General features: G+C 52.7%; 1 protein-coding gene across 8 annotated transcripts in view; it reads right to left on the bottom strand.

Moving 5' to 3' along the window:
• Positions 1-21674, bottom strand: part of CLASP1 (cytoplasmic linker associated protein 1) — a 233057-nt gene that overhangs the window by 9092 nt on the left and 202291 nt on the right. For all 8 annotated transcript variants that reach the window (XM_065880867.1, XM_065880866.1, XM_065880865.1 and 5 more), the window contains 5 exons: positions 21052-21298; positions 18574-18764; positions 16562-16690; positions 6254-6460; positions 4851-4967 (listed from right to left, as the gene is read on the bottom strand). In XM_065880867.1, the coding sequence (XP_065736939.1) occupies positions 4851-4967; positions 6254-6460; positions 16562-16690; positions 18574-18764; positions 21052-21298 (891 nt within the window). The remainder of the gene's footprint in view (positions 1-4850; positions 4968-6253; positions 6461-16561; positions 16691-18573; positions 18765-21051; positions 21299-21674) is intronic.

The following is a 21674-nucleotide window of genomic DNA, read 5'->3' as shown; positions in this document are numbered from 1 at the left end:
TCAGCAAAGTAGCAGAATACAAAATCAGCGAGCAAAATTCAACTGCATTTCTATACACTAAAAATGAAAAATCTGGGCTTCCGTGGTGGCGCAGTGGTTAAGAATCCGCCTGCCAATGCAGGGGACACAGGTTCGATCCCTGGTCCGGGAAGATCCCACATGCCGCGGAGCAACTAAGCCGGTGTGCCACAACTACTGAGCCAGCTCTCTAGAGCCCGTGCTCCGCAACAAGTGAAGGCATTGCAATGAGAAGCCCACGCACCCTCAACGAAGAGTCACCCCGCTCGTTGCAACTAGAGAAAGTCGATGTGCAGCAACGAAGACCCAACACAGCCAATAAATAAATAAATTTTTTTTAAAAAAAATGAAAAATCCGAAAAGGAAGTTAAGAAAACAACTACGTTTACAATAGCATCAAAAAGAATAAAATACTTAGGAATTAACTCAACCAAGGAAATGAAAGAATTGTACAATAAAACTACAAAATGTTACTGAAAGGAATTAAAAACACAAATAAAAAGACATCCCATGTGGTGTACAACATGGTAACTATAGTAAATAATACGGTATTGTATATTTGAAGGTCACTAACAGAGTAGATCTTAAAATTTCTCATCACAAGAAATAAATTGTGTAGCTGTGTGTGACAACAAATGTTACCTAGACTTACCGTGGTGACCGTTTTGCAATATAAATAAATATCAAATCATTACGTTGTACACCTGAAACTAATGTAATTTCATGTTTATTATATCTCAATTTAAAAAACTAAAAACAGGGCTTTCCTGGTGGCACAGTGGTTGAGAGTCCACCTGCCGATGCAGGGGACACGGGTTTGTGCCCTGGTCCGGGAAGATCCCACATGCCGCCAAGCAGCTGGGCCCGTGAGCCATGGCTGCTGAGCCTGCACATCCGGAGCCTGTGCTCCGCAACAGGAGAGGCCACAACAGTGAGAGGCCCGCCTACCGCAAAAAAAAAAAAAAAAAAAAAAAAAAAGTATAAAAAACTTAAAACAAACAACTCATCACAGTATGGAGGTTAAAAAAAAAAAAAAGACATCCTGTGTTCATGGATTGGAAGTCAATACTGTTAGGATGTCAATACTACCCAAAGCTATCTATAGATTCAATGAAACCCCTATTAAAATTCTAATGACGTTCTCTGAAGAAACAGAAGGTCTTTTTAACAAATGGTATTGGAAAAACTGAATATCCACACACAAAAGAATGAAGTTGGACCCTTACCTAACACCATACACAAAAATTAACTCAAAATGGATCAGAAACCTGCATTAAAAGATAAAATTTTTAAATTGTTAGAAGAAAACACAGGGCAAAAGCTTCACAACACTGGGTTTGGCAATGGTTATTGAATATGATGACACCAGAAGCACAGGCAAAAAAATACACAAATTGGATTTCACGAAAACTAAAAAATTTTGTGCACCAAAGGTCAAGGGATTAATATCCAGAATATAGAGAGAACTTCTATAACTCAACAATAACAAAAAAACAAATAACATAATTCAAAAATGGGCAAAGGACCTGAATAGACATTTCACTGAAGAAGATATACAACTGGCCAACAAGCATATGAAAAGATGCTCAACATTACCAATCATTAGGGAGATGCAAATCAAAACTACAATGAGATATCGCCTCACACCACCCATGAGGATGGTTATTATCAAAAAAGAAGAGAAAATAACAAGTGCTGGCGAGGATGTGGAGAAACTGAAACCCTTGTGCGTTGGTGGTGGGAATGTGAAATGGTGCAGCTGCTGTGGCAAACAGTTTGGCAGTTATCATATGATCCTGCAACTCCACTCCTGGATATATACCCAAGAGAATTGAAAGTGGGGTCTCAGAGAGGTATCTGTACCACCATGTTCATAGCAGCATTACTCGTAATAGCCAACAAGTGGAAACAGCCCACAAGGCCATTACCAAGAAATGGATAAGCAAAATGCTGCATGTACATTCAATGAACTGTTATTCAGCCTTAAAAAGAAGGGAAGGGGCTTCCCTGTTGGCACAGTGGTTAAGAACCCTCCTGCCAATGCAGGGGACACGGGTTCAAGCCCTGGTCCGGGAAGATCCCACATGCCGCAGAGCAACTAAGCCCGTGAGCCACAACTACTGAGCCCGCGTGCCACAATTACTGAAGCCTGTGTGCCTGGAGCCTGCACTCTGCAACAAGAGAAGCCCGCGCACCACAGCTAAGACTAGACCCCGCTCGCCTCAACTAGAGAAAGCCCACGTGCAGCAATGAAGACCCAACACAGCCAAAAATAAATAAGTAGGAAATTCTGACACCTGCTACAACATGGTGAACCTAGAGAACATTATGCTCAGTGAAATAAGCCAGTCACGAATAGACAAATACTGTATGATTCCACTTATGAGTATTTTACACTCCCAGAGACAGAAAGTAGAATGGTGGTTGCCAGGGGCCAGGGGGGAGGGGGAATATTATCGATTTCAGTTTTCCAAGGTGCAAAGAGTTCAGGAGGTGGATGGTGGTGATGAATACACATAATATGAATGTACTTAGTGTCTGTGAACTGTACACTTACAAATGGTTAAGACAGTAAATTTTATGTTACTGTATTCTACAGAGAGAGAGAGAGAGAGAGAGAGAGAGGGAGGGGGAGAGAGGGAGGGAGAGAGAGAGAGAGAGGGAGGGAGAGAGAGAGAGAGAGGGAGGGAGGGAGGGAGAGAGAGAGGGAGAGAGGGAGGTGGAGAGAGGGAGGGAGGGAGAGGGAGGGAGGGAGAGAGAGGGAGGGAGGGGGAGGGAGGGAGGGGGAGGGAGGGGGAGAGGGAGAGAGGGAGGGAGAGGGAGGGAGAGGGAGGGAGGGAGAGGGAGGGAGGGAGAGGGAGAGAGAGAGGGAGGGAGGGAGGAAGCAGAAAGAAAAGGTTGCTCAAAGTCATACAGCTAGTCAGCGGGGGACAGGTTTTCTGATCCTAAAGCCAGTACTGCTGCCATGGCAACGGGACACTTCTCAAAGGCACCTCACAGGTTCCTTGCACCAGCCTTTCTCTGCAGAACCTGATGTCATTTATTAACTTCATTTAAGTAGTGGAAGGAGAGTCTGATAGGCTTGGTGACACACAGAAACTGGAAGCCATGGCTTGATTCTCTGTTTCTAACTTAGCACCATGTGCTGTCAGCTACCCATTTTGGGGAGCTGGGTGGGAGGGTGTTTGTTTTAGAAGATGTGCGCTGGAGTCTACCAGGTTCACGTTAACACAACGGAGTTCTCACCTATAAAAACTGTAATGGCTGGAAGCTCTGTGCTGCCCCAGTGGACAGGTGTGCGGCCAGCCTCCCCAAGCCCTCCAAGCCGACCAACATCATCAGCGGGGAGATGGGAATACTGGCTCCAATCAGGACTGGGCTCCAGACCCGAGACCACCGCTGCAAGGGGCAGCAGATCAACCGCAGGACAGGAACGAGAAGACACCTGCGTTTCCTCAGCCCCTTGCTGGAGGGGGCACATGAGATGGCAGGGCAGCTCCCTTACTCACGAGAGTAGGAAGTACCAGAAAACCGAGGTCTGGCTAATATTACTTTTGGGTGAATTTCCCATTTTACGAATCTAATTCCTTTTGTGAAGACTGTCTGTGCCGTCCCCACCGCTGCCAGGGACCATCCATGGTCCCCGACGACAGCCACAGAGGGAGGGGGGCTCCCGGCCCAGCGCACTGCTCGGCACTCTCGGCTCAGGGTCCTGCAAGCCGTGGCCAGGAGGGCCGGACGGGGACCTTGGGAAGTGGAATCAGGGGAAGCGGCCTCCACAACTGCCAGCCCCGCTGCTGGTTTCTGTCTGCGGGAAGAGTCAAGTGTCTCCTTCTGGACCAGTCGTTCTCCACCAGGGCTGATTCTGCCCTGAGAGGACACCTGGCCAGGTGTGGGGACATCAACTGAGGGTGGGGTGCACTCCTGGGACCTCAGGGATGGCGCCTCCACCAGGAAGTGGCCCGAGGTGTCGGCAGTGCCGAAGGTGCGAGCCCTGCTCGGGCGAAGGCAGCAGAGCCACCTTTGCCAGAACCCTGTGAGCGGTGATGCTCGCCAACTGTGTCAAAGGAACGGCCCTACTGAAAAGCCACGAGCTTCACCTCTGCTCCCTTCTTTTCTAAGGAGGAAGGCCAGGCACTGCAGGCTTTGCGCTCGTGGATCTGCACCCCTGCCCAGGGCCTCTGTAACTTCACGGTGACACATCTGCCCCGCGGCCCAGGCCCTGGCCTCTCCAGCCAGAGCTCGAGGGTGGCCACCTGCTCTCCCCTGGCAGTTCATCAGATGTGAGTTTGTTTTTCAACCAACAAGCACTCCAGCCCCCGTCACCTTCCATGAGCCCAGCGTCCTTTTGTCCCATTTTCTGGCCCTGAGTCTAGAAGGAAGGTGAGAGGCAGCCCAGGGAATAAAAAGCCTGGCTTCCAGAGTGAGATCACTGTGGGCCCCCGGGCGGGTCACGTGCAGGGTCACCGTCCTAACCCCACAGGGACCTGGAGCCCCCCAGCCTTGTGTGAAGCCAGCAGGTAAACGTCCTTAGTGTTTCGGGGGGAGAAAACAAGCTGGTTTCTAAAGAAAGTCATCTTCCTTTTTGGGATAAACTAGAAGTTCAAAGCTATCGTTTCAAAAACTGGAGCGACGACAGACCACGTTGTACCTTAATGACTTCACTAAACGGCCGGTCACTTCGTCTTTAGAGAAACGCCTCTGGAGAATAAGGCCCAGCTAGAATGCACGTGCTGAGGAAGCCCGTGCGGAGCCCAGAGCTGCAGGGCAGCAAGTCTGCAATGCGCCAGCAGGCCCAGGTGTACGACCCGCCCGTGTAACGCTATACACACCTTGCTGCCTGTGAGCTGTGCCAGGTGAGGTTTCAACTCTTCTCCGATTACGGAATAAATCGCCACTAAGCAAAACACGCTGGCCTTGCGCACGCTGCTCTCGGTGTTGTCGTAACCCTGCAGTCAGAGAGGGACACAGAAAGGAAACGAGATCAGAGCTTTGCCTGACTGTCGATATTTCATCAACGTTTCCACAAATGCCCTCTCGGTTCAACCTCGACCTTGTCAGGAGCGGCCTGGATACACCTGAGCTCTGCCTGTGAACCCCGAGAGCTCTCGCCCCGGAGAGGCCACGTGTAAGAGTGCCAAGAGTGAGCTGCTTCCGGGGTGGGAGGCTGGAGGCCGGCGAGCTGGTCTCCTCCACACAGATAGATGCTGTATCACGAGCTGCCAGGCGGCACCAGCCAAGAGAAGTCACGAGAGAACAGAATGAGAAAAGGAAATTAAGGGGGAAAATACCTGGCTTCTTTCCTATTTCTCGCCACGGTAAAGCAAACCTCACACGTGCAAACCCCTTTCAAGAAACGAGAACCACGTCACTCACTCTTGTGGGCAAAACTCCACTGCCCACGGACTGCGGGGAACATCCGCCCGCAGCCAGACCTCCGCATCCTTCTCCAGCTGGACCACAACCTGCCTGTGGGCCTCCCCCCGCCCCACACCCAGGTGGGACTGTCTGCTCTCCTCCGAACAGCCCTCTGGACCTTTCCACCTTTGTGTCTTTCCCTCTGCCTGGAACAAGCCAGTGCCCGGCTGTACGTGTTTAAATTTCTGAGCCCAGCACTCAGCAAACAGCAGCATTTATTAAGTGTAAAGCTGATGTCTCTCTACCCTTCCCCGCTGAAATCTCTCCCTAGGGCCCAACTCTAAACCACTTCTTCTCTGAGCCCGTCTCTCTCTGACACCCCAACCCAGAGGTCAGCCCCCACCCCGATCTCAGAAACCCCTACCTGCACCCCCGTGGCAGCAACTCAGCACATGGCACCCGCCCTCACCCATGGCCGTCTGTACGGCTGTACCGGGTCCTGGAGCGGGCTAGAGACTCCGTGAGGTAGGGTCCCAACAGTGGAAAACACCTCGTCTTCCGGAGTCTACTTAATTCAACGCCTCATGCTCACGAGGGTTTTCAATTAATATTAGCTGGACGGATGAGAGCCAGGACCACTGTTTGATGCTGGGCTCCACAGCCCACCCTGCCCAGGGCCGGGCCCACTGCCGTGCAGTAAGGAAGGAACAAGGAAGAAAGATCAAAACATGTTCACCGTAAACAGAAAGTTCCTTCTGTGAGCCACAGGCCTGGGCTGCCAGGAAGATCTTCCCGTGCATTCAGCAGAGGGTGGGCCAGAAGAGACAGAGGCAGGGGCTGCACCGCCCGGTTGTCCCGCCCACCCCTCGGGGCCCACCTGCAGCAGGCCCGGGATGATGTCCGCGAGGAGCTGCAGCAAGGCCTCCTTGGCGATCCTCTCCACGACTTTGGTCTGCATCTTGATGGCGGCCAGGTTGATGGGGTAGTCGGCCGTCTGGATGATGGGGCACAGCACTTTGATGCACTGCTCCGGGTGGATGGAGCTGGCCAGCGTGGAGGCGGCCTCCTCGGCAGCCCTCACCACCTGAAACACGGCCCGCGCGTGGGTGAGCTCCAGCCACACCAGACAGCACTGCTGCCCGGGTTCACAGGCCCAGGGACAGGCTCGCGTCGCTCCGCGCTGGGCGGCCCCCGGCCCCGGCCCGGCTGCGCTTTCGCTCCAACAGTGTCAGCTGGGTGGGCTGGCGAGAGGGCAGCCGTACTCCAGAAGAGCCGTGTCCTACTCTCCGGCTCCTAAGGACCTTAGAAACCTGACAGCCTGGGCCATCTCCCCTACTGCCCTCCCCCCACTCTATCTGTGCCGTGTGTGTTCGCGCACTCCTGTGTGGCAGCAGCTGAGCTGAGCTCAGGGCCTGTCAGGGCGGGCTGGTCCATGTGGGGCGGGCACAGGAGGAGGCAAAGGCTCAGGAGGTGGCTGGTGAGGGACAGGAAGCAGGAGGCTCCTCTGGTGGCCCACGGGGCTCCTAAGCTCCAGCCCCGCCAGCAAGCGGTCACTAGTCACCAGTCATGCTCAGGGCCTCTCACTCCCCCCACACACACACACACACACAGACACGCACACACACACAGAGACACACAGACACACACATACACACACACACACACAGACACACACATACACACAGACACATACACATATATACACAGACACACATATAATACATACACACATATACAGACAACATATACACACACATATATACACACACACACATATACATACAGACACACACACACATATACCCAGACACACACATACACAGACACACACATATATATACACACACAGACACACACATATACACACTCAAACACACATACACATATATACACAGACACACATACAATACATACACACATATACACAGACACATGCACATATACAGACACACATATACCCACACACATACACATATACACACACACACACACATATATACACAGACACACACATATACAGACACACAGACACACATATACACACACACATATATACACACACAGAAACACATATATACACACACATACACAGACATACACACATATATATACAGAGACACACATACGTGCACACATATACTCACATGCACACATATACACACACAGACATGCATACATATACACACACAGACACACACATATACATACACCACACACATACACACATACACACATATATACACACAAAGACACACACATACACACACAGATATACACACATATACACACACAGATATACACACACATACACATATACAACACACACATACACACATATACACACAGATATACACACACATACACAAAGACACATACACACACACATATACACAATACAGACACACATATATATAGACACACACATATACAGACACATATGCACACACATACACATACATACAGACACAGACATACACACATATATACACACATACACACATATGTACACACATATATAAAGACACATATACATACATATATACACACATATAAAGACACATATACATACACACATATATACAGACACACACACATATATATACACACAGACACACACACACACACGGAAATGAGACTATTTAAAGGAAGCCCATCGTAATGTTTCTCCTGCCAACTCCGTCGCCTACGAACTGCGGTGTGTCCCACTCAGGTCCCCTGACAGCAGAGAGTCTGCTGTGCCTACATGATCTTTAACCTCTCACCCCAAGAAGGGCAGAGTCAGGCAGGCACATGCTCAGTCTCTTGAGAGCAGCACAGCAGACGCACCTCAGTTCGTTCCTCTACCAAGAGGAGCCTCAATTTTTAAAAATTCCATAGCGGGGATTAACAAAACACCTACTTTTACAGCTATCTGGATTAAGAAAGATGACACAGCAACGACTGTAGCTGCAGAGCCCGTGTGGCTCCGAGCTCGGCCTTGGTGGAGGAACAGCAGAGAAGTGGGGCTGGGCCACTGAGGTGCCCCACAAGGCTCCAGGGCTCGGTCCAGAGGCCCAGGGCCTACGCCCAGGGATCTGCTCGGTCCAATACTCACTCCAAAGGGCCACCCCGATGACCAGGCATGCAAGGAAACGAGGCCTGTGCGGGAACACTGGGCAAAGATGCACCCCGCCAGCCGCTGTGGGGCCCCGCCAGCTCCCTTCACTCTTCCTGAAAGTTGCTCACTTGCGCTAGTGACCTGGCCGGGCAGGTCCCCCTCACCCCCACGGAACCCCCGGGGCACCCTGATCACTGCACTTCATTGCTCTGCTGACACCGTCTCCCCACTAGACTAAGGGCTCCTTGAAGGCAAGCTCCCATGTTGGCCACCCTTCTGTCCCCATGCCCAGCAGTGTCCATCATCACGCACTAGGTGCTCAGTAAGTGTCTGTCCAACTCATTTCCCCACAGTGTGTGTGTGTGTGTGTGTGTGTATGTGTGTGTGTGTGTGTGTGTGTGTGTGTGTGTGTGTATTTAAATGCTCAGTGATCTGTTTGTTTGGAGAGGGACAGCATATTGCTTAGAAGGGCTCCATCACGCAACAATTACTAGATGAAGTGCTGTGCTTCCTCCTGAGCTCAGGCATGTCCCTGAGAGTGTGGTCAGTCCACGGCGGACCTGGCAGAGCCAGGCGTCTGGCGTGTTACACACGGCTAGGCAGACGGTGGAAGAGGGGGCCCGTCCCTTCTCCAATCGGGTCCCGCAGTGGGACACCGATGCCCTTCTACTGTAAGAAACCACTGTTTACAGGTGTCACAACACACTGGTCAGAAAGCTGAGTGATAGTAACTAACTGACGAAACCTGAGGTCTTAGTTTTTAAACATGGAAAAAAAAAATGAAATGATATACTGGATGATTTCATAGACAATATTCAAGTTGGAAAACACTGATGTAGGGGAATTCAGGAGACCACCAGGAGGTGGGCACAGCTCAGTGGGCGGGAAGACACTGGCTTGGGAGACAGACTGGGGTTCAAGTCCCAACAGCGCCACTTAAGTCTTGAGAGGAGCAAACTAGAAACCTCCCGGGGCCTCTCAGGGAACTAAATGGCCAGGTTCACAGCGAGACTCTAACACGAGGGGTCCCCTCCTCCCCCCAACCTCCCCACGCTCTGCTATCATCCAGGTCACAGGAGTTACCCTGCAGGGAGCTGCTGGGAAACAGACCTTCTCAGGTCTGCTGAGCTGAAACCCAAACCCAAGGAGAACTCTGTCATATAAAACTCCACGAATTCTTGACGTCGCTTGCAGGAAGCATTTAATCAAATGTAGGTTTTCTGAAAATGCCTGGAAAGAAAATGCCAGAAGCTGCGCTTTAAGAAGGCCCGTCTGAGGCCCCCTCTTTCACTGAGGTTAGAACACGTTTCCCAAGACAGATGCTGTTTTTGGCAAGGCGGGTCGGCGTTCTCAACTTCCCTCTACATGCCAAGCTCCCAGCGGCTGGCCCACTGCCTGATTCAGGGTGAACTTTAGGTTTCGCCCCTGTGTTCCGTGTAACATAAGAAGCAAAGATTATAAGTGTAAGCAAACAGAGAGCAAAAGTGAACACGGGCAGCAGAGAGGAAGGAGGACAGTACTGTCTAGCAGACAAGGTGGCCAGAGGCGGCAAAGACGTTGTCCAAGGGGGCAGGGATGCTGATGAGAGCAAGGGGGATCAGGCAGCCTTCTGGGCTGTCATCTACCCCAAGTGACCAAGACTGTTCTAGTTCTGCTGACTTTGCTGCAGTCTGGTAAGGAACACAGGAATTCTGCTTTTTCTAAGTTACTGAAATAACAGTGTCTAGCTAGGAAAAGCATAATTTCCTTATCTAACTTTTAAAAAAATGAGATCATTACTCAGAATATTGATGAATGTTTGCTTAAAGATAAGGTTTCTTTGAGAGCACAGAACCTGTCAAAATTTGGACTGCGTGTTTTAAGTTCACAGGGTTTGACTGGGCTCTGTCACCGATGCGGCAGCCGAACTGGCTGACTAAAAAGCAAGCCAGCCAGCCAGCCAGCGGGTGTTCAGGAACCATGGCTCCCGAAGGGAGAGGCTGGCGCCACCTTCTGGGAAAGGCCGGGGAGGCCTCACCGAACAGGCCAGGTGCCCGGCGTGTACCCACCAGCAATGGTGCGCCCACCATGGAGGGGCGGCTGTGTCTCTGGTGGGGCGGGGCAGGACTGTGGGCAGCACTGCTCTGCCTGCTGCCAGCTCAGGTGGGCGCCACCGGGGACCTGAACCCAGCATGCGAGTCCCCTGTCTGCCGGACCCGGCACCACAGGACGGTGGGAGGAAAGGAACAACCTTCAGGGTCCAAGTTCAGGGACCTGGCTCTGACATCAACTAGTGAGGTGAACGTGGGAGGAGTTTCTTCTACTGTCTGGGCCTCAGTTTCCCTCATCAGTAAAATGAGGGGGGATGCGAATCTAGAATGCTTGCATCAGTTTGGAGCGTGAAACCTTATCTCCCAGACCTCGCTGATGAGGACTTGCTCCTGGAAAACGCACACGTACAATTTCAGATGGTATAGCCTGCACGGATGGTCTCTGACCACACGGCCATCACAGCCCCCGCCCTGGACAAGCGCATTCAGGGCAACACCGTCTCGAACGTGGAAAGGCGCCAAGGTGGGAGACTTATTCTGTCCCACCCCAAGGGGGAGAATCAGGGCTGATGGGGGACAATGCCACGGAGTCACAGGGTGGGTGCCCAGGAGGGGGCCGTGTCCCCACCCTGGAGGACGCCTCGGACGCCGGGATGGCTGGCCCCTCGGAAGAGCCTGGGAGGCGGAAGGTGGGCCGCGCACAGAACTCCTCTTCCGCGCCTCTCAAATCCATCAACTCCTGGTGTTCCCAGCCTCAAGTGTGGGAGTGTGACGGCCCCTCCAGTGGAGATGCCGAGAGATTCAGCCGACGCAGGAGCCCAGAGACACAGCCCAAAGTTTATTCGCCCAAATTTCGATAGCCTTCTGAGATATAGTTCGAGAAATGCGGTTATGTCTGCTTTACGTAAAACTGAAAAACCTCAGGCACAATTCTACTCAGAACCGGTCTATTTCTTCACTGGAAGAGGATAAAAGACAGTGTCTTCAGTGTTCACAGTGCCAGCCTCCTCGCTGCCCTGACTCTGAGGTCAGCCCTGCAGGGCAGGCCTCACAGGGCGTCCCAGGTCACCCCGGGTGCCAGCACTTCCAGCGTCCAGAGCTGCGTCCCATCCCCAGCCACGTGACTGGCCAAAGTAGGATGAGGACCCAAGTCTCCAGACTCCAGCGTTCTGACATTAAACAAGGGCCCCCCGACTGCTTTCTGCAGACAGGGTTTCCTCCCTTAGTAAGACGCTCTGAGGCTACGGGAGCTAAAGGGCAGGTGTCACGTCTGGTCTTAGGAGGCTGGGCCCATCAGAGAGGAGGGGCCGTGTCCCTTCACCCTGAGTAACCGTGGGGCAGCGGCCGCCACCACTCAGGACTGGACACCATGCTTGGCATGTCCCAACCACCCGGCAGGGTGGGCGATGGGACCGCCACCTGTGGCGGGGTGGGTCCAGCCGGTCCAGCCCAGCTGTGTCCTCCCGGCCCGCGGCCCCAGGCCTCGCTGCTTGGCTCACTGCCAGCATCCTCCCAAACTGCCCCAGACTCCCAGCGCACTTCTCTCTGGACCCCACGTGAATTCCTCTGCTCTAACGTCACCTAAGCCGTGTAAGTTCCTTTAGGTCTGAGCACCGCCCTGCAACCTGCCCATTAATGGGACATTTACCAGTTTGTGCTACGAGTGTCAGACTGTCTGGCTCAGCAACTTTGACCTTTTAAATGACTATACAGGTCTCTGGTTTTGTCTTTTTGTTAAAAGGCTGAAGGTTACAAAGGAAATAGGGCCTCTGGCTATATCCCAAGACTGGGCCCAAAGAAGACTGGAGACTTAGAATCTAGAAAGGTTGAGGTTTGTTACTCAGCAGCCTCCTCCATTATCCTGAGGCCGGATGACACACAGATAAGCACGCAGTCCACTCCCTGGGCTAACAGATTAGAAACCCAAGGTCCAGAGAGGTGAAATAATCTTTCCACGCTCACACAATGCGCTGTTCTTCAGAACCCACTGACACACGGCCGCTGCCCCGAGAGGCTTCTCAGGGCCACTCCAGATGCAGGGGACCTGGGTGAGCCATGGTCAGAGAGTGATTCCAATTGGTATTTGAAGCACAACGTCAGCTCGCTAAAGTGCTTTCTCTCTGACACGCCGCTGCTTTGCTCAGGCTGTGATATTTGCCAAGAGGTCCCCGAAAAGTTCTATTGTAAAAATAAATTTAGTCTGGCTTTGCTTTTTTAATTCCTTGCAATCATAAAACTAATTAGAAATGATTAGTTTCTAATCATTTAAAACCCTGGGAGACGTAACAGTGGTTGTTTCATATTTACCTGAGACTCAAACTTCCCCAAACAAGCCAAACCACCTGAGGCTGGATTCTGATGCCTTAAACACCAAGGCTGCTGTGGGGCAAGAAATGTCTGGTGACCTCCTGGGGTGACAAAAAACGAAGCTGATATTTTCCTCTTTTTAACAGGAAAATGTAATGGAATATTCATTAACGTGGCCGAGGTCAGCAAAAAGTCTCAAGTATAGAACATCTTCAAAGAAACAGAGTTGGTGCTCCTCTCAAGTTTAAACAGAACGGCGAGCAAGGACCCCAGCACTCTGGGTACCGCATGGAAGCCGCAGTGCCTGGGAGCAGCAGCTACTGAAGCGAGTGCCTCTGAGACGGTACGGGTGTCTGAAGACGGCTTTACTGCTTACTGAAGACGTAGCAATACTGGTACAGTGCCTGACGGTGTTAGAAGCATGCTTCCATGTCCCGTGTCTGATTCTCGAGGCGGCCACGCTACACAGGCTTAGACAGAAGGGATCAAACCGACAGCTGGGCTGGAGGTCGGATGCTGGACCGAAAACCAGGCTTTCCCCCTCTAGATTCGCGCTCCCACTGACCCCAGAATCGCATGCGAAGTATCAGTGCTCTTCTTAGCTCTAAATCTTCTCGTAATCATTGAAGGAGAGGTTCTGTACCAGCCCCAACAAACGGATTTCAAGTTCTCAGATAAAAAGTGTTAACATTAATGGAGTTGTTTCTTGAAAAACAGAAAAGGGGGCGTAAGATTTTAAAAGGTCACTATGAAGCCCTTCGCCCCTTCGGATGTTTGCTAAAAGCTAACACTATGGTATACCATAGTAACCTCATTAATGAGCTACTGAAACTCAATAGCAAATTTTATTTACTAAAAAGATAAAAATAAGGAGCTAGACAATGAAAGAGATTTACTTATTCAAATAGGAAATATGAAAACTGTCTAACCGGACAAACACCAACTTTTAATTATTTATTTAATTACTTTTTGGGCCACGCTGCGAGGTTTATGGGATCTTAGTTCCCCGACCAGGGATCGAACCCAGGCCCTCGGCAGTGAAAGTGCTGAGTCCGAACCACTGGACCGCCAGGGAATTCCCAATACCAACTTTTAAAATAAAAACTTTAAACCGGTACCCGCATCCTCTATCTTGCTTATTGTAAAACATCTCCGTTAGCTTATGATGAACGATGCCTGAGACAGATTTAGTGCCCGGCACGTTTCAGCGTGTGACAAAAGTGTCTTGCACTCATAGCTCCTGTTTAAGACCCTGGGAACACAGTCTCTGGCTTATCGGTGACAAACAAGCCATCTTATCCTCAGCCCTGCTTTATGCATCTTCCCTAAGGGCCTTATGACACCTTTCAACTTATAGAAACTGCATTTCAAGAAGTGCTTCATTGCTACAGCCCCGCGGCCAGAACTACAGTGCACACGCTGACGGGGCTCCGGCCCCAGCGGCCAAGGAAAGACATGTCTGGTGACAAGCGCTCTCACAGCCGCTCTGTGTCCACCTGCCAGTCCAACTCCTTCACCTGCCAAAGCCTGGGTTTTGCCTGTGGACACAAAACCAACTAGCTGTAACGAGAAGGAGGTGCCCAGAGCTGTCGCCGGGAGGAGCACACTTTGGGAGTGCCAATTTAGACGGGAAGAGAGACTGGCCCCTGTCTGACTAGTAACCAGGTCTAGAAACACTTCGGCTCCTTTCCAGTCAATAAATGTGGGAATGATGTTTGAATGTGCAGACGAGAAAACGTAGCAACCAGAGACATACTGTGTGGGATATGCCAGCACAACGGCTACCAGACAGACCCTGTGTGTCTAACTATCGGGCCTAAAAACAAACGCGAATTGGCAAAGCCAGAGAAAGACCACATGGAAGAGTTTTAAAGGAAAAGAAAAACAAAAACGAAAACGATACCTAACACCAAAACATACGGGTGCCCAAGTTAGAAGCTTCAGGCAAAGTGACAGCGTGAAGTTTCATAAGGAAAACGACAAGGGCACCAAGTCAAGGTGAGTCTGAAAGCATGCAAAGCAGGGGAGGCCTGCCAGTAACCACACTCATTTCAGAACACAGTGTTTCCTCAACCTGCTTATCAGGAAATCAGTGACAGCCGCATGGAGACCCTCGGGTTACAAGAATTCCACGGCAACTGAGTGCTGCTACGTTTGCTTTAAGCAGCAGGTGTTTTCTGCTTGTGTCCCTTACGCAACCTAAAGGACTTCAAAGCGAAGAACGTTCTCTCCTCAGTCTCTCGCTTCGCAGGGAAAAACAACAAGATCTCTCACGTAAACAGTAAGGAGCAACTTCTGGTAACGTATACTTCTCCGGGTCCACCGTCCAAGTCCTGGAGGTTACGATCAGGACGGCCACTGTAAAGACAGACGTCTGCCAAGGGGATGGCTAGTGACCGCCACACCGTGCAGGTGGCTTTGTTTCACCTCAGTGTCACAGTCTCAATATGTCCTCCCCTCTGAAAACAACTGACATCGTATGTATGTAAAAGAACGTCCATTTCATGTCGTTTTTTTCATCATGTATTCTCATTAAGGAGAAGTTATCGTGGTTAAAAAAAAAAAAAAAAAAAGAGTCAGCACAGACCAGTTGCCCCTTAAGACACACGACCTGGTTCACATCTTGGTTCTGCCAGGAACTGCCACGTGTGCATCACCTGACAAAGGATGGGACCTCCTGGACCTTCTTCCTCACCTGGGAATAATTACGGTGACTACTGTTAGCTTACCTGGTCCTCACATTTTGCAAATGAGTTATCTGAAGTGGAAAGCGTTTTGTTCGAACACGAGTAGGTGCTGTCGCCATCAGGCAACCAAGCTGGATCCCGGAAGTGTGAGTGAGTGGTTTGCACACACACCCATCACTCATGCACCTGTGTGGCACTAGGACTGCTGGGTGGAGAGATGCCCGGCCAGAGGGACGCCCTCAACCTCGCTGAGCCTGCAGTTGTGGTGGGAACCTGAGGGGCCAGACCGGTCCCTGTTCAGTAGCCATGTAACTGCTGAACAGAGGAAAAAGCCATGATTCAGGGTCTGATTCTCGCTGTGAAGAGAAGAACTGCTCTAATCACAGTTCCTTTCATCCACAGCTGTGGTCCCGAGAGTCACACGGGAGCCAAAAGATTGAACTGACATGTGCTTATGTCTCACTTCGGGGTCAAACCCACTGTTTCGCCAAGTTAAGTTTTCCAAACCTGGAACTAGACGGTTGTTTTCCACAGTGCCTTTCACCGGCAGGCGTCCCTGAAACCTTCTCCCTTTAGGACGCTCCACCCGCCCCAGTTCCCATCTCTCGATACGTAGAGGACTGCGGGCAGCAGGCCCCGGGACAGTCCAGCAAGCGACTGGACGAGGACGCATGGGCTGGCCTCTGCGTGCACACACGTCGGGCCCAGAACCGCGCCCTCCCTGCCCCGTGACGGGAGCCCGAGGAGAGTCCGGAGCCCACGGAGCGGGCGGGCCGCCTCCAGTCCTTCGAGCCCGTAGGGGGAGCCCGCCCGCACGCGCCAGCCTCACCTAGCTCTCCTGTGGGCGGCGGTGGGGTGACAGCCCCCCGAGGAGAGCGGGGCCCTGTGGGTGAGGGAGCCTGGCTGAGGGCCCAGAGCAAGGCTTGCTCGTCTCCATCCCCACCCTGACCGCAGGGGAAAGGGCAGACCCGCCCGGACGAGGCTCGGAGAGCCCTGCCGCCGGGGCCCCCGCAGCGCTGCTCAGACCCCGTGGCGGCAGGGCTGTGCGCCAGAGGCTGGCTCACCTCCTTGTGGGAGTCTTTGTGGGCTTCCAGCGTCTTCATGATCGTCAGCTCCGCGTAGTGTTTAAACCTTGCTGGCTGGCTTCTCAAGGTCTCCCGCAGCACCCTGAGTGCCAGCGCGCGGATGGAGTGCTGGGGCAGAGGAGAGACGGACATCAGCAAATGCCTCGCGGCGCCTCTCTGTGCACACGGCCAGCGGGGCCCCGAGACCGGCTCCCAGGCCTGGGTCCCTGGCGCCCTGCAGGCACTGCGACACGGACGCCAGGCTTCCTGGATGGAGGCTCCCAGATGGCCGGCTCCAAGAGGGCGGGTGCTGTGCCTGCGGGGACATCCCGGGACCCGGCACCTGAGGGGGACCCCAGGAAGGCTTCCGGAACGAGACCAAATGAGGACGACTGGTAAGTTCACTATCAGTCTCCCGGGGGGCGGCTCCGGATTTTCTGAGGCTCAGGTGTGTATCTATAAACTATGTAAAAGGACAGCCCTATGCCCTATGTAAAGGGCACCTACATGTTTCATCGACACGACCTGTCAGACAGTGGACTCTCTCAGGACAGTGGGAGACCTGCTGATATTCCTGACCTCCTATGTGAGCAGGTCATGGGGGAGGAGAACGTGTACAGAACTCCAGCTACTTGAGGCCTGAGTCATGCATCTGGAGGAAAGCCATTCCAAACAGACCCCTAATCTCAACAACAGAGAATGGGGTTTACACCAGACAGAACATTCTGATTCTCTGCCACTCACCTGCATCAGCCACAGGCTCACACACCATCCCCTGCCCTCTCCATGACATCGTTTCTCCTCCTGACAAAGCCAACCACTAGAAGCGCTTCAGGTGCCAACAGGTACTTTGTCTTAAGAAAAGCGAATACAGATCTTTCATCGCCGTTCTTCTACCTTGATTAACCCCACACCAAACCATGCGTCCCTAAGCACCAGACAGCAACTGGAGTCACCATGACATTTGCCAGCCTCTGCTCACCTGTCTTCCATTAAGATCACCATCAACGTGACCTGGGCATGACCTCTGCCCGGGGCCGTGCCCAACTTCCTCGAAATCTGTCTGGTCCTACCCCCTGAGCTGTTCACCACACTTATTGTACTTGTGCTTCTGCTGACCTACACGAAGCCCGGAGCACAGAGATGGAGTTTTACTTCTGGACTTTAATCCAGGGAAGTCCTAACATTTACTCCTGCTGCCACACACACAAGGGAGCGGCTGCACAGCAGGCGGGGGGGAGGTGGGCCTCTGATCAGGGTGCTCACCCCTTGAAGAGTCACATTCAAGTGTCACCGCGTGGAGACGGCTTTCTACTTTAAAAATAATAATGGACGAAAACAGAAAACAGAAATGATCTCTGCTTCTGGGATCTGTCGCTGAAACTGTTAACAATGCAGGGGTGAACCAACACAGAGCCCCAGGGAAGGCGCATTGAGTAGGGTTTAGTATGGTCTTCCAAAAATGAGCCTCTGATTTCTCAACTGCATGTGAAGCATAAATAAAACTCCTAAGGAAGAAAACCCCATCGTAAAAAAACAAGCCACATTCCTACACTAGCAAACTCTTAAGAAATTTTGTGAAAGGGACCAAAGAGGGAGCACGTCTCCCTCAACGACTACAAACCCAATTACAGAAAAACCTGCGTGGAGGCCAGGGTGGGGCCTGTCTCCACTAACTGACTGGGTCCAGAAAACCTGAAAGCTGTCTTGGTGCCAACAGGAAGCACAGCACAGGAGTGGAGGGGAGCCGTGGGCCCAGGCCTGGCCACCCAGGAGGGGAGGGGGGGGGAGGGAGGGGAGGGAGGGGAGGGGAGAGAGAGGGGGGAGGGGGGAGAGGGAGGGAAGGGGGAGAGAGGGAGGGGAGGGAAGGGGGAGAGAGAGGGAGGGGGAAGGGAGGGGGAGGGGAGGGGAGAGGGGGAGGGGGAAGGGAGGGGGAGGGGAGGGGGAGGGGAGGGGAGAGAGGGGACGGAAAGGGAGGGAGAGAGGGGGGAGGGGGGAGGGGGGTCGCTCACGTCCTTGTCCCCCAGCGTCTCCAGCAGCAGTAGCAGGACAGTCTTGAAGTGCTCCTCCCAGACACCCAGGCTGTCCTCGCGTGCGATCTTGAGCAGCTCCAGCAGGGCGCCCTTGCGCTCCTCCACCCGCTCGTTGTGGTTGGACAGCTCTTTCAGGAGGTCCGCCACCAGGTCCGAGTGGTCAATGGGCACTTGGGGGACACAAGACAGACGCTCAGCACCCCCGCCCTCCTGACTCCAGGAGGTGGGCCGCGCTGGGCGCTGGCCTCGCGTCACACCCCCAGCAGGTCACCTCGCCAGGTTAACTGTGAAAACGGGTGAGCACAGGTGTCTAGTGCTCCGGGACCAACACACAGCGCCCTTCCCGACCTGACCGGCCTCTTTCCCTCCTATTTCAGACAAAGAGGAGGAACCCCCCCCAAGCCCCTCCTGCATCGTCTTCTTCCCAACTCTGCTCCCTGCAACCATCCTCAGCCAGGCCCTGCCAGCAACACCCTCACTACTCTCAGACCCAATGGGCACAGTTTCCTCCAGGCCCTCCACCACCGTGTCTGACCCACTCATCCCCATTCCCTTCTTGAGCGTCCAGAGTGTAAACAAACACGGATCGCGGTGTCTAGGCTACCCACGGACTGTCCATTCACAGACGGCCAGGTCTGCCAACATCACGTAGCGTAACTGCTTGCGGGGACTTGGGTGTGGTTTATATGGCAGAGGGGCATATCCCTTCTCTTTCCATGTTCTTTTAAGACAGCGGTCCCCAACCTTTTTGGCACCGGGGAGTGGTTTTGTGGAAGACAATTTTCCCCCAGACCGGGGCTGGGGGTGGGGGATGGTCCAGGCGGTGACGTGAGCGATGGGAAGCAGATGAAGCTTCGCTCGCTCGCCCGTCGCTCACGTGTCCTGCTGTGTGGCCTGGTTCCTAACAGGCCACGGACTGGTACCGGTCCACGGCCCAGGGGGTGGGGACCCCTGTTTTAAGAGATCTCAACTCTGAATATTCACTTTAAGTAGAAAGGATGAAAAAACAAAGACAAATCATTAGGAACCTAAACTTGTACTCACATATTTCTTTAGCTTCTAAGAATGAGAAAGTTGACGTCTTCAAGAACCCTCTCATCTCCGCCCCTGCCATCCTACCTCTTCCTTTACGCCTTTTAGCATATGGTTAGTGGATAAATTACAGCCAACATCCCGATCTCCAGTCTGTCTTAAATAAAACCAACAACTGGGTAAGTTAAACGCTGTGCCAGCTCTATGAGCAAAGAAAGGCAACGGTCCACAACTCCTAGGCAGCGCAAGTCCAAGTCAACCCTCCACCACCAGCCTCCTGCCCAGCAGATGGACGGCTGGGTACAGACCGACCTGCTCCCCACTGGCAAGCAGCAATCAACAGCCAAGGGGTCACGCTCTCAAGCCCCTGAAGCTACTTGTGCTTTCAGACCGTGGAAGGCCTTCCCTTCCGTCTCAGGGTCCCATCACTGCCTGATCCACTGAGAGCACAGTTTTCTTCCTTTCATGTTCCCCTGGATCCAGCAGCCACTGCTAAAATGGCCCTCGCCTCTACGCCTGCCACCACAATGAGCCTGTTTCCCCTGACGGGCCTTGCACTCTGGGGCCGGGGGCTGTGTCTCGTTTCCCTGCACAGCCAGCCCTGGCAAGCCACAACCTTTGCGACACACAGTAGGCCTTCACTGAATGTTAACTGCTTAGAATTCTGATTTAAGGTCCTAATATAATTCTTCATTCAAAATTGAAAGCAACATAAAATAGCAGGCTTGGAAACAAAGTATACCTATATAAGATTTTTTAAATTAATTATTAAGTTGAAATAAACCAAAACACATGAACAAGCCAGTGAGGTGAAAAGAGAAAGAAATAACTTCCAGATAAAAATACTTCATAGCAATAAGTACTCACTCACTTGTTACTCAGTAATGGACACTGGTCTTAGCACAAGTGTCAGAAGAAAACCCAGACCAGTTCTGCTCCATATCAAGTGTGTTATTACACTTGGGGCAGTAACTTCACCTTTCTGGACCTCAGTTTCCTAACCCGTATGATGGGAATGATCCCTGTCTCAGCAGCCAGCACAGGCCACGCAGGTGCCCAGGGCAGGTTAGATCCCCTCCCCACCTACAGGACCGAAGGTGACACAAGCAGCTCGGGAGACCTGGCTCAAATGCTGCTGAGAGAGCAGAGGGAAGCCACCCAACAGGGCTCCGGGCCTCCCGGCCACAGAGCGGGACGGGAAAGCGCACACCAGAGGCTGCACCCGGGCGCCCCATTGCCCACGCCCCGCTCTCACCGCCGCCCGGGTCGTGGTTCCTCACAAGGCCGTCCCCACGGATCCTCTGTGTGCCCCCACACCCAGGCACACAGACGACTGAGCAGAGCAGGCCCCCAGTCCACCCTCGCGTGCCCGGAGCTGCCCTGGTTGGGGGGTGGGGGGTGGGAGTGGCACCAGGAGAGACAGACCGTCTCGCAGCTGCTCCATGTCATCGTCGAACACGGCCTCCTTCAGGGCCGTCTTGTCGTAGGTGCTGATGGTGTCCGAGTAGGGGTAGGGGCTGTAGTCCCGCGCCCGTGGCCCCGGGAAGGCACGCGGGGGCTGGGTGTTGAGGAGGGAGGTCTTGTTGTCCAGAGCCGTCCGGCCTCCTTCCACTGCGTCGCTGCCGCCCCGGCCCTCAGTGGCGGGGGAGGTGATGCCACCATCGCGGGACACCTGGGGCACAGCACACTGTTAGTTCCTTTTCGGTGCTTGTCTCAAACTCTTCCTTTAAATCTTCAGAACTATTAGGAGAGCCAGAGATTTCTCACTTGAAGTCTGGCCACTGACAAAAGGACGGTTGTTAGTGCCTCCATTTGTAAATACCTAGCTCATAAGCTACCTCAGAGGGGACAGAACACGCTGATATTCTCATCTATTCATTCATTAGTTTACAAGGAATGTCTGTTTTACTTTGCATTTGCTGACTAATTTGACTCATTTTTGACAGATTAGTGACATGAAATTCTGAGGAGCCCTTGAGAAGGCAGTCTGCACACCTGGCACCCCCAGCTCCCCAGGAACCTCAGGTGCCCACAACACCCCAGCCAAC

This window comes from Phocoena phocoena, chromosome 7 (assembly GCF_963924675.1).
Source record: "Phocoena phocoena chromosome 7, mPhoPho1.1, whole genome shotgun sequence".
Classification (NCBI taxonomy): Eukaryota; Metazoa; Chordata; class Mammalia; order Artiodactyla; family Phocoenidae; genus Phocoena; species Phocoena phocoena.
This window is presented reverse-complemented; position numbering and strand designations above follow the sequence as displayed.